The sequence below is a fragment of the Nerophis lumbriciformis genome, linkage group LG38 (assembly GCF_033978685.3).
Source record: "Nerophis lumbriciformis linkage group LG38, RoL_Nlum_v2.1, whole genome shotgun sequence".
Lineage (NCBI taxonomy): Eukaryota > Metazoa > Chordata > Actinopteri > Syngnathiformes > Syngnathidae > Nerophis > Nerophis lumbriciformis.
Window position 1 is genome coordinate 13,394,315 of NC_084585.2, and position 13,339 is coordinate 13,407,653.

The 13,339-nt window shown below is 42.9% G+C and overlaps 2 protein-coding genes across 4 annotated transcripts; both read left to right on the forward strand.

Annotated features, from left to right (window-relative positions):
• The first annotated feature begins 103 nt into the window (after nucleotides 1–103).
• snrpb (small nuclear ribonucleoprotein polypeptides B and B1) lies at nucleotides 104–2,021 on the forward strand. Its single transcript, XM_061932389.1, has 7 exons — nucleotides 104–263; nucleotides 787–938; nucleotides 1,025–1,136; nucleotides 1,216–1,368; nucleotides 1,437–1,566; nucleotides 1,646–1,771; nucleotides 1,850–2,021. The coding sequence occupies exons 1-7, from the start codon at nucleotides 261–263 to the stop codon at nucleotides 1,888–1,890; spliced, it is 717 nt and encodes a 238-aa protein (XP_061788373.1). The 5' UTR covers nucleotides 104–260; the 3' UTR covers nucleotides 1,891–2,021.
• Nucleotides 2,022–2,598: 577 nt separating this feature from the next.
• On the forward strand, nucleotides 2,599–13,076 carry ctsa (cathepsin A). Of its 3 annotated transcripts, none has more exons than XM_061932532.1 (14): nucleotides 2,599–2,724; nucleotides 8,462–8,625; nucleotides 8,699–8,810; nucleotides 8,882–8,932; nucleotides 8,999–9,085; nucleotides 9,178–9,333; nucleotides 11,014–11,190; nucleotides 11,279–11,370; nucleotides 12,024–12,102; nucleotides 12,177–12,325; nucleotides 12,411–12,486; nucleotides 12,558–12,647; nucleotides 12,704–12,805; nucleotides 12,878–13,076. In XM_061932532.1, exons 2-14 carry the CDS (start codon nucleotides 8,462–8,464, stop codon nucleotides 12,959–12,961), a joined length of 1,419 nt encoding a protein of 472 aa, XP_061788516.1. In that variant the 5' UTR covers nucleotides 2,599–2,724; the 3' UTR covers nucleotides 12,962–13,076. The 3 variants fall into 3 exon arrangements, with proteins under 3 accessions (XP_061788516.1, XP_061788517.1, XP_061788515.1); XM_061932533.1 differs by having other exon boundaries at nucleotides 2,692–2,751; XM_061932531.1 differs by lacking the exon at nucleotides 2,599–2,724 and having other exon boundaries at nucleotides 8,438–8,625.
• Nucleotides 13,077–13,339: the final 263 nt, after the last annotated feature.

Consider the following 13,339-nt stretch of genomic DNA (forward strand, 5'->3'; position numbering starts at 1 on the left):
AATAAATTGTACGTTGGAATATAACATATGATTTAGCTCTATGTGCTTGACTGGGTGAAATCTGACAACGAGCTTATTGATGTCGCAGGGTAGGAACGAATGTTTATTCGTTCCAGGGGCAGGATTTTCATGTAGCACTACCGGTACGTAACTTCCGGTGAAGGTCGAATAAAGACGGGGCTGGCGGGACAACCGCGGTTCAATTTTTTGGGTTTTGTAAGGTGAATCCGGCGGTAATCGGAGCCATCAGAACCGCAAACATGGTGAGTATCTTCGCAAGTTAGAGCTGATGTGTTCGCCACCTCGATGCGGCTACTATTGACTTTATTTTGGTACATTTTTGGGGATGAATGAACGCCGCTGTGTTGTCTGAAAGCAGGAGTCGAATGCTAATGCAATCACCGAACCATAAACCTCAACATACCTTCCTTTGCTGTATTTGTTGTTAAAAGTCATGTGTGATTTAAAACATTTTATTTTTGCGGTAATAAGTTGTTTTAGTTCCGGGCTAGCATAACCGGTAGCCAACATAGCTGCTAGCTAGCTAGCACTACGACATTGTGGTAACGTAAGTTGAGGAGCACAATGTTAACCATTTTTGCCCCTCGTGTTATAGTAGTATTAGGAACAATTATGAATGTATTATTTGTAATTAAGCAGGAGTCGCCTTGTATTGTGATTATTTAGGAAGTAAACAATATGCAACGTGATCAGAAGTCTCGCTATGCTCTTAGAGGTACGTCTTAAAGAGGTCATAATCATGGCGGCCTGTGGGTTTGCTTCCAGACGGTGGGCAAGAGCAGTAAAATGTTGCAGCACATCGACTTCAGGATGAGGTGCATCCTGCAAGACGGTCGCATCTTCATTGGTACCTTCAAGGCCTTTGACAAACATATGAACCTGATCCTGTGTGACTGTGACGAGTTCAGGAAGATCAAGTATGCCCTGGGACACTCCTTAAGAAACATCCCAGCCGTAGTGGTCTGTGTTAAAGCGCATGAGCAATGTTGTCTTTCTCACGCAGGCCCAAGAACTCCAAGCAGCCAGAGCGAGAGGAGAAGAGAGTTCTGGGACTGGTCCTGCTGAGGGGAGAGAATCTGGTGTCCATGACTGTGGAGGGCCCACCCCCTAAAGATGTAAGAACGCGCCCGCACACACATTCACTGTTTCTTGCAAAGTAAAGTTCTATTAAATGGTGATCTCTTGTCCCTTCAGACCGGCATCGCTCGTGTTCCTTTGGCAGGTGTGGCGGGCGGTCCAGGTGTGGGTCGGGCGGCAGGTCGTGGCATTCCGGCTGGTGCACCGATGCCTCAGGCTCCTGCTGGACTGGCGGGGCCTGTGAGGGGTGTGGGCGGACCGTCGCAGCAGGTAACCACGGTGATCACACCTGCCATGTCAAGTCTCCACAGTTGCTGAAAGTAGAGTGCATCTCCTAGGTGATGACCCCGCAAGGCAGAGGCACCGTTGCCGCAGCCGCTGCTGGCGCAAGCATTGCTGGAGCTCCCACGCAGTATCCACCCGGACGAGGAGTCCCGCCCCCAATGGGCCGTGGCGCCCCGCCTCCTGGTAGGGTTTAAGCCGATGTTCCCGTCATGTCTGTTGAAAATGATGGCCACTGATTGACTGGGTCCTTGTCCTTCTGCAGGAATGATGGGACCACCCCCTGGAATGCGGCCTCCCATGGGACCTCCAATGGGTATGCCTCCTGGCAGAGGAGCACCAATGGGGATGCCCCCTCCAGGCATGAGGCCGCCTCCCCCTGGCATGAGAGGTAAGCATTTCCCTTGATGAAAACATGAAGTGGATTAATGAATGTTTGCTCACCTGTAATCTCCTTTTATTGTTGCAGGACCACCACCTCCTGGCTTGAGACCACCTCCCCGTCCTTAAAAAGGAAGCTCATCCACTGTATAGATTTTTTTTTTTTTACCATTTTTTAAAATAAAGTTATTGGTTTTCTTCATGCTGGGCTGATTGTCACCATGGTAACCAGTTCAATAAATGTGTCTAAAAAAAGCCAATCAGTTGTCAATGTTTGTGTCAAATGAGCATGTAACACTTCATTTATAGCTTGACTTGACTTAACACTTGATTGTTGCTGTAAATTTAAACAATATTTACTGTCAATGTTTGTAAACATACAGTAAGGTCTAGGAGTCAAGGATTGTGACAAGTTCTTTACAATTTTGCCTTCATCATACACAATAGATTTGACATAAGTCAATGAAATCAGCATGTGTTGAAGCAAGACTTATCTTTGAACATTTTTAACAAATATATAGAATTTGCCACAAAGGAATTACAGCTATGTGGGTAATTTTTTATTTTCAGTGGCTTAACTGACATAATTGTGAATATATTTACATGTTTTCTCTGACTACAAAGTGTTCACAGCATGTGTTTTGAAACACTCAATGCTATACTGTAATCACTGATATAAAATATATGTGTCCAAGCTTTCGACTGGTACTGTAGTTACAGAAAAATATTTATAGCTATGTCTTCAATAAAACCAAGCATGTTTTTTCTACGTTTTTAAAATAGAAATGAGAATTGAATTAAAAACAAACGACAGGAAGGAAATGAAAGCCACTGAAGTTTCCTAACAAAGTCATGTGACCCCGTCACGTGACGCACCAGGTCACGTGACAAAGCATTTTCAGTAGATCCGGAAGCTCCGGTGCGAGTGTCCCCACCCCAGTGAGACGTCCACGCAAAGAGAAGGTGAGAGGACACTTGACACCTAACAAAGTAACTAGAGACATTTACTCAACCTTTTTTGTTGTGTCATTTTGGCAGGACGCGCGCTGTCGATAGTGATTAGCTTGTGCTGCTTGCTAGCCACTCATTACGTCACTTGATTGTTAAAAGTAAACATATCTCTTTGATGTATTTTTATACTGCTGTGACGTATGAACCACTTGGCTGCCCTAAACAAGCTGTTGTTAATGCTGCTAATTCACGCTTCCTTTTTTAAAAAAACGTCTAAAAGTTGTCATTGAAGAAAATGTTTGGTAATGACAACCTTTTTGGAGGTTCTTTTTCCGTCTTTCAACTTCTGTGCTTGACAATGTGGTTGCTTTTACATAAAATGCTATGGTTTTGTAAGACATTTTACCTGAACGCCACATGAGTAGTTAAGTGGCCGCCTGCTGGTCATTGAGTGATACTGCAACGTCGCGTTGCCAAATGGCAAATGACAAATTATCACTGTATCTTATTTTGAAGAAAACTATCATACATGCAACTGTAAAACTTTGCCTCAAATGTCTTAAAAAATTGAGTAAAAGTGTAACAAAAATAAGGATGTCGTTAAAGTAAAGTTGAACTATTTAAAAAAAAAATAGGTTAATATGAATAAGTGGAGCCAGTAAATCAAAGAGAATCACAAAAACTATGGACATACTTGAGTATCATTTTGGCTTAATTAGAAGTAATTTTTGGATATAAAGTATGTAATGGTTTATTGGGAATGATCAATGAATGACATGATTGCTTAAAATTGTGAAATTTGGCATAATCTTCATGATCCGTTGTCTTAGTAGAGTTATTGTTGATTGTTGATGACTTCAAGCTGGTCTTTGGGATTTTTGTCTTTTCATCTCCTTCCTCCAGTCCTGTATTTAATTTCATGCAGATTTTGTAGTGGGCGCTTAAATAAATGATAAATGGGTTGTACTTGTATAGCGCTTTTCTACCTTCAAGGTACTCAAAGCGCTTTGACACTACTTCCACATTTACCCATTCACACACACATTCACACACTGATGGAGGGAGCTGCCATGCAAGGCGCTAACCAGCACCCATCAGGAGCAAGGGTGAAGTGTCTTGCTCAGGACACAACGGACATGACGAGGTTGGTACTAGGTGGGGATTGAACCAGGGACCCTCGGGTCGCGCACGGCCATTCTTCCACTGCGCAACGCCGTTCCTTTCTTGGCAATGAAAATATACTTTGAATTCCTTCTAAGTCTATAACAAGATCTGATAGCTCAGTTACAGCTCTTGTTATCACCAAATCTGTGTTATGTGTTTTATGTTGCACGATTGCACCAAGAAAAATTCCTAGTTAGACATGCACCTGGGGATAAGTTGATTGGCAACACTAAATTGGCCCTAGTGTGTGGATGTGAGTGTGAATGTTGTCTGTCTATCTGTGTTGGCCCTGCGATGAGGGGGCGACTTGTCCAGGGTGTACCCCGCCTTCCGCCCGATTGTAGCTGAGATAGGCTCCAGCGCCCCCCGCGACCCCAAAGGGAATAAGCGGTAGAAAATGGATGGATGGATGGATAAACCCGTTCTCAAACAATGGCAATTAAAACTATTCTGATTCAATGTCAGCATTTCCTTTTGTCAGACATTCATATAAAAGTGTGCAGTATAGCTTATTATTCCGAATGTGTGATAAGGTGGGTAGTAACATTTACTGAGGTCACTTTTTAGATCGATTGTACTCATCAGAGTAGTTTTAATGTGACATACTTTTCCCTTTTGCGTCAGTATTTTAGTAAAACACTATTTCACTTCATTACATTGAGTTTCAATTTGATTGCTACATTTATTTATATCATTGTATTCAACTAATCTATTGATTTCTGCTTGCAAAGGTGTATTTATATGGCTCATTAGGGACTTCTGTCATATGACTGTTTTGAACAATCCAACTAAGTACAGTGACCTTTGACTCCATTTCTCCAATCAAACAGAGCCTGGAAGTCACATGACCGCACTCGAAGTACGCACTGTAAAAAGTGACATGAGGTCTTAACTCTTCAATGTTTACTTACAAATTAGGAAAAATAACACTATATCATCGTCTGTGTCAGCAGAAATGGTCACATTTTAGGCTACAAGAATTCCACTTCCAACTAACTGATGTGCTAATAATTTTCTGGCCTTGTAGCCATGTTCAAAGAACTGTGATCTTGAGCGGGCCATTTTTTCAGTGGCACAGTCTGTTGTAACAACATTCAGTTCTGCCTGTAGAGAGAACATTTCCTTGTAAACATCTGGGTTTTGAGAGACAGCATAAGAGTTGTCTAGTGAGGATATGCGTTGCCAGCTTAGTCAATTTATTCTTCCTGAGTCTTTTCTCATAACTTGTATAAGAGATTATCTCCCCGCTAATGTGCACCTTCAGCGTCTCCGAGAGCACAGAGGTCGACACTGGGGGGTCTTGTTCAAGAGTATAAAGAAATCTATTTGACTCGAAATAAAATCAACAAAGTCCTTATTAAAAAAGTAATCGTGTATTAAGACGCCACGGCGCATGTGTGGTTGTTAGGTTTTTAAAGCGTATATCCATTAAAATTGGTGCATGTTCCGAGATAACAATTGCATCGTATTTACATGTAGGTATGGATGAAAGTAATTTTTTATCAACTAAGAAGTAATCAATACGGATAAAGGTCTGATGGGTGTGAGAAAATAATGAACATTGCCTTTTAATAGGATTCATAAAGCGCTAGACATCTGAGACTTAGACAAACTTTATTGATCCACAAGGGAAATTGTTCCACACAGTAGCTCAGTTACAAAGGATAAAGACTGAGACAGAACATTTCTCCATAAAAGACTGGATTAACGTAGAATAGAATAGAAAGTACTTTATTGATCCCTGGGGGAAATTCAGCACCACAGTTCGCTCACAATAGACAATAATAATAATAAATAATATAATATATATATATATATATATATTATATTATATATATAATATATGAATAATATCAATATATTCTACATATATTCTACATATAAGTGCAGTCAAGAAGGAACATATGCATTATACAGTCTTATGGCAGCCGGTATGAAGGACTTCCTGTGTCGTTCCGTGTTGCTGTTGGATTAGTGTCATAAAACAGAACACAAGAATGCAAATTTGTAGTAGAATCTTCAAATAATAAATACAATTAAAAAATTGATAACAACATCAACTTTACTGATGTAAACAAAAGGAAAACACACAAACAACCCCCACACCAACCCCAAAGCACCTGCAGAATCATCCTCCCAAGCAGGGTGCACAAATCCTCTCCTCCCCACAAGAAAAACCCTTATGCCTTTACTGCACTAAGCAGCTGTGAAAAAACAAACTGCACAAAGGGAAATCGAAATGTGACATGTCGTTAACAAGTGAAGTGTACTGAGGTAAATGTTCAAACAAACAAAAAAAAGAGAAAAAAAGGCCATATAGTTACAGCTTAATATCAGCAAAGAGCTCTAATATACACACTCGAATAGTACCGTATTTTTCGGACTATTAAGTCGCAGTTTTTTTCATAGTTTGGCCGGGGGGCGACTTATACTCAGGAGCGACTTATATGTGAAATTATTAACCCATTATCGTAAAATATCAAATAATATTATTTAGCTCATTCACGTAAGGGACTAGACTTATAAGATTTCATGGGATTTAGCGATTAGGAGTGACAGATTGTTTGTTAAACGTATAGCATGTTCTATATGTTATAGTTATTTGAATGACTCTTACCATAATATGTTACGTTAACATACCAGGCACGTTCTCAGTTGGTTATTTATGCGTCATATAACGTACACTTATTCAGCCTGTTGTTCACTATTCTTTATTTATTTTAAATTGGCTTTCAAATGCCTATTCTTGGTGTTGGGTTTTATCAAATAAATTTCCCCAAAAAAGCGACTTATACTCCAGTGCGACTTATATATGTTTTTTTTCCTTTTTTATTATGCATTTTCGGCCGGTGCGACTTATACTCCGAAAAATACGGTAGTCGTTTTGACAAAACCGACAAGGAGTAACCATACAAGCAATACTGTCTGAGTGAGTCAGAAAAAAATTAATAAGCAAGGCAAGACTTTCACAAACTCAAATAGTAGTCATGTTAAAAGTAATTAGCCCAGAGCAAACCCAGTAGCAACATTATCCGAGTGAGGATAAACAAGTCCAACAAGTAACCAGATAATTTATCTTGCGCTTCAGGGATTTGCAGTCCTTAAGGCCTTAACAGCAGCGAACAGCAAGCATGTTAGCGTGACTCTTGGACGGGGTCTGGTGCAACTCCCATTTTTAAATGGTTTTCTACAAAGTCTGCTGCTTATACTGGGTCCTCAAATCTGTATGTCTGGCTGTTGGATAAAGTGATCCGCAGTGTCGCCGGAAAGAGAACGTCTCTTCACGTTGGGACATGAATGCAGATTTTTCTTCACCGAAGCAAAGTCTGCTCTTTTCCGAGCTACCGCCGGAGTAAAGTCGAGAATAATAGAAACCCTCTTGCCCATATGGTAGAGAAGCCTCACACGGCTGTTGTAGAATCTGATTCCGGATTTGAAATAAATTCACTCGTACAAGGAGCAGCCGAGGAGGTTCGCCATATTTAGGCCTAGAGCACAGGGTCCGGTAAGCACGATCCAACATGGGCTTGTCGTCGAGCTTCACCACATCCTGCAAGAACTGAGCGGTGAACTCAGTCGGACGGGGGTCCTCACAGCCCAACACTACGATATTATTTCACCTCAAGCAGCCCTCCATCGCATATTTTAGATCGGGAGATCCACGGTTGCAGTTAGCTTGTTGACACAAGCACAGAGATGGGTTAGCTTGTTTGCATTAGCATTAGCAGTGAGTTCTAGGCGAGCGATGACCCCGCTATGGGACGAGAAATTGCTCTCGAATGGTTCCATTCCAATTTCTCCTGACAATGGATTTAAGATTGTCGAGGATGTCTGCTCGCACTTCGTCCATCTTCCGACTTATGCTCCTAAAAAGGACCGAGTCGATGATCGACTCCTCCATGATATCTGGATCCGGAGGCGCACAAGGCTTGGAGCGGCCTGGCTTGTTGGATTTCCCACGGCCAGACATTGCAGAATTCACAGGTGCGATGGCCAAAAAAGAGGCTTCACATGACTGGTTCGTAAAAGTATTGTAAAGTTGACGGCTGGAGTTAGCAAAAGTGCCAATAAAACAAAAAAAGGTCACATTTCTACACAGCCCCTGCTAAGCACGCCCTACAGCGTCCATGCTCCATACTATTTTTACCTTTTTAATGAACTAACCGCACAGCTGGGGATAAAAAGCTGTCACTGGCACAACAATGCCCCCCACCTGGCTATAAAAAGGGCATGTAGGAAAATGCACAACACCAGGCGCAGTGCAGTCTGTATCTTGTTTGCTAATAGCCATGTATTGAAGGGGTCAACTTATCCTGCATAATGAGATTTTTGGAATAATTGATCGCACACAGAGTGAAATTAAATGATAAATATCGTCTGTCCAGCAACATAGCTGCAATCTGTGTTCTTTACTCAATCAATAATTATAGATTAATGTGATTGAGAGCTGTTTAGAATGGTCTATGAGAGGATAAAACTATGATTGATTGAAAAAGTTGTCCGTAGGATACTGTATAATTGTACAAGCCCATCAAATGTGCTAAATATTTCCTGTCCAATGATGTCAGTTCCTGTGTGCTTGCAGATGCTGCCGCTGTGGTCGGGCTACATCCTGTTCTGGCTGGTAAGCGTCAAGGCGGCGCCGGCGGACCACGAGGTGGTCACGCTGCCTGGCCTGCACAAACAGCCCAGCTTTAAACATTACTCGGGTTACTTGAGTGTGCCGGACGGGAAGCACCTGCACTACTGGTCAGAACCAGAATCGCCATGTCCGCTGTGTCTGTGTCCCTCTTTGCTCATTTACTCTCTCACCCGCTTGCAGGTTTGTGGAGTCCCAGAATGTGCCCTCATCCGACCCGGTGGTGTTGTGGTTGAACGGCGGTCCCGGCTGCAGCTCTCTGGACGGACTACTGACCGAACATGGACCCTTTCTGGTACACCGCACCCCGCATTTTCATTCCAGTCTTCCGTCACCAAACGTGCTGAGTTTTGACCTGTGCTTCAGATTCAGGATGATGGCGCTACGCTGCTGGAGAACCCGTACTCTTGGAACAAGGTGAATGCTTTGCACTCCCTGACCTGTCTTGTGACCCGTCACGTGACCTGTCCCCTTTTTGAGCAGGTGGCGAACATGTTGTACCTGGAGTCTCCAGTAGGGGTGGGCTTCTCGTACTCTGACGACAAGAGATACGTTACCAATGACACAGAGGTCCGCAGAACGCCCCAGCCAACTCAGCTGTTGATTGTTCTCCTCAAGGTTGGCTGTTTAAAAAAAAATAAAACATAAATTCCTCCTCACAGGTGTCTATGGTCAACTACTTGGCTCTGAAGGAGTTCTTCCGTCTCTTCCCCGAGTTGAGTAAGAACGAGCTTTTCCTGACCGGAGAAAGCTACGCAGGAATCTACCTTCCCACGCTGGCTGAGAGAGTGATGGAGGACGACAGCCTCAACCTGAAGGTTCTGCTTTATGGCCGCACTTTCTCACCTTGTTTACCGTTACATCCCTAGTCCATTAACAAGTAAAAAGTCAAGGGCGGTCACGGCATGTTCTTGCCTCGGATGTTGGTCAACTTTTTAGGGCATTACTGCAAATGATGAGGGCGGTTGCCGTGGTTAAATTCGAGCCGTGTGTGTGTGTGTGTGTGTGTGTGTGTGTGTGTGTGTGTGTGTGTGTGTGTGTGTGTGTGTGTTGCTCGATGATATTATTGACATTTCTTTGAGACCAAATTAACCACTGAAGTAATGACAATACATAATAATAATGTAAGCAAACCGTTTCAAATGCAATTAACTTGTATTCCTCGTATTTTCAACATTGTAATTGATATGTAAACATTTACATCTCAAGTTAAATAAAACAAACAAATAATAAACTAAGTATACTCTGTTTGTAAGCAAAACTTTGCACTTATATTAAAATCACAACCAAAAGCAATAAAATAGGTTCTGTCTTTGTTAAGGAGGGTGTTATGGACCCTCAAATATAAATAACCAAAACAATAATCAAAATGGCTAAATAAAGTAACCAAAATGATCACGGTTATCATTATTACCGTGGTATTGTTGAATTTGCTCAAAAAGTACTTATACACACACTAAAATATTTTAACCAAGTTGTATTTTTTAAATAACTAAAATAAATAACCACACTATACTTTATTGGCAGAGAAAACCTGAAATATTAGTCTGGCTTCATAAGAGCCATATAATTTTTATTTGTGTGTTTAAATGTTTATCTTCTTCTATTTGAAATTGTAAAGGGTGATCACTTGTTTCACTTCCCGTTTGTGACATCACGCAATTTCACTTCCTGTTGAAAAGACGTTTCAACTCAAAACTCAAGTTTATTGATAACTTTGTGCAAAATCAGCACAAAACATGTTCAATGTGAATACTGTACCTTACTTGTTTAAACAGCAATGGGTACAAGTTTAGATTGGGGAATGATGTTTCGTAATGGGAAACGACCTTTAATGCCTGCATGAAACCGGGCAAAGAGCCGCGGTTTGGTCAGACCTGCACTATGTTATGCTAACGGACCAGAAGCATCGCTTCGCCGCACAAACAGTTTAAAGACACTTAATGAAGGACAAATGATTCACGCCCTTCTTTTCATTACGCTATAGCACAAACGCGCCCAGCTGCTGAAACCGATGATTAAAAGCGTGAATGCTCTTGAAGCATGCACATGGCAATTTATCGCCGCTGGAAAACTTACCCACTCGATTTAAATGTATTATCGGTTAATTGACTTATCAAATATCGGCCCAGGGATAGTTAACTGGCTGTACAGCTTTGCAAATTAACATGCTGCAGGACTGCTTGTAGCTTGCATTATATCACACATTTTAGATGCAAGCTCATATAATCAGATACTTTTGTTTTTTTTTGCTGATATCGGACCGATTTCAATATCAGTGCCAAAACAGGTAGTGAGTGTGCCATATACTCACTGAAGCGTGCTTTTCCCATCACGGCTCATCACTCATGGTGTTGCTGGAGGCAAAAAGTTTGTGCCCTGATCTAGTCCAAGAGGGTCAAACACTTTCCATGATACTCTTTGATATTTACATTTTATTTCACTAAACACGCCAGAATCATTCCAGTTATTCTTTTAACTAAGTCACGTGCCTGCAGGGCATGGCGGTTGGGAACGGGATGTCGAGCTACGAGCTGAACGACAACTCTCTGGTCTACTTTGCTTACTACCACGGCTTGCTGGGACGTAGCTTGTGGAGCCAGCTGCAGGCGTTCTGCTGCAGTGAGCAGAAGTGCAACTTTCACAACAACCAAGACGTGAACTGCTCTAACAGTGTGAGTGTCACCATTTCTTTACTTTTTTTTTTTTTCCTGCTGACTTCAAAGATCCTTCAGGTGTTTGACGTTCGCTCCTCTTCCTTAGCTGGCGGAGGTTCAGGACATCATCTACAGTTCCGGACTCAACATGTACAACCTTTACGCCCCCTGTCCAGGTGGCGCCCCCCAGAGGTTCAGGTGAGTTGAAGCGGCCGAGCGGGTTGAGACCTCAGAAGCAAGCCTCTGTTATAGGGTTGAACTTGTCACGACCACAGGCGATCTACATTTCTGCCAGTGGGTGCTTGGTGTGGTGTATTAAAAATAAAAATAGACGTTCAGCGAAGTTAATATCCCATATGATTTGTGGCTTTATTATTTTGTAAAACGGACCAAACTCGCCACAAAATTAACTACAACAAGATTGGTTTTTCAAAAGTTATTTGAAAGATTGAAAGTTGCCATCAATCCCACGTGGGTGCTCTGCATTGTCCGTGGGTGCTCGGGCCCCGAAGCACCCACGGGATCGGCACCTATGGTCACGACAACAGAATTTCAGATACCTCTGATACAGTACTTATTCGATACCGCAATCAAAAAAAGGAACCCATGTACTTCTAAATTCTAAACATATATATAGCTAAATAAATGTTAAATAAGTACATTTATGGAAATACTGGATATTTTTTAAGACTGCAGCATTCTTCTTTGGGGGCTGACTTATTGCTCACATGCCGAGAATAGACAAAGTCTTGTACCCACGATACCGGGGGAAAAAGCAGGTATCGATGTATTTTTTGCGCGTTGGTATCAATACTTTTGACAACCCCGCCATTGCGCGTTTCTGTTCGCAGTGTTGAGCGAGGCCAGCTGGTCATCAGAGATTTCGGACACTTCTTTATCCATCATGAGTGGACTCAGCTGTGGAAGCAGGTCTGGACAACCCACCTGAGGACATGTGTACCTGGGGCTCTCTCTCAATGTGTGTGTGTGTGTTCGCTTTTCAGAAGCTCCGAGGTCTGGCGTCGCTTCATCGATCCTTGCGGCTGGAGCCTCCCTGCACTAACTCCACCCCCGCGACGCACTTCCTAAATGACCCATACGTGCTAAGTGCCTTGCACATCAGCCCCAAGGCAGCGGCCTGGACTATCTGCAGGTACAACACACAGGAAGTTGTAGTGTTTCCCACTTCCTATGAAAAAAATAACATAAAAACACTTGCAATGACCTTTTTTTGATAGCTCCGAGGTGAATCTGAACTACGGTCATGTTTTCATGGACGTCAGGAAGCAGTACCTCAAACTACTGGCTGCTCTGGTCTGACAACTTCCTTTATGTCCACACTTCCTGTTAATTTTCAACTTAAAGGTCGGTGTTTGTTTGTGTAGAAGTACCGTGTCCTGGTGTACAACGGCGACGTGGACATGGCATGTAACTTCATGGGGGACGAGTGGTTCGTGGAGTCGTTGAACCAGCAGGTAAGGCGATGTCCTCGAGTGATGGACACACTGGTTGCTAACACGGCGTCTCTCAGGTTGAGGTGAGTCGCCGTACGTGGCTTTACGAGGACCAAGGCGGACGACAGGTGGGAGGCTTTGTCAAAGAGTTTGACCACATAGCCTTCCTCACTGTGAAGGTAAATGCTAAGCGAGACGGTGTTGTGTTTGGCCACTGAGCCGCTGACCTTTGGTCTCTTGTCTGCCCGTAGGGTTCGGGTCACATGGTACCGACAGACAAACCGCTGGCGGCGTTCACAGTCTTTTCCAGATTCATCAAGAGGCAACCGTTCTAACCTCAGCTGCCAGTCGTCTAGCATTTGCTCTCCCGGTTACCATGGTAACAAGCACTGCCCAGAGCTTTTTTTATTTTGCTGCTGTTTATTTTTAAATAATAAACTTTGACCTTGACCTTTTTGCATCTTGATTATTATATTCCATTCATTTTCTACCGCTTGTCCCGTTCGGGGTCATGGGGGGTGCTGGAGCCTATCTCAGCTGCATTCGGGCAGAAGGCGGGGTACACCCTAGACATGTCGCCACCTCATCGCAGGGCCAACACAGATAGACAACATTCACACTCACATTCACACACTAGGGCCAATTTAGTGTTGCCAATCAACCTGTGCATGTCTTTGGAGGTGGGAGGAAGCCGGAGAACCATGAGGGAACCC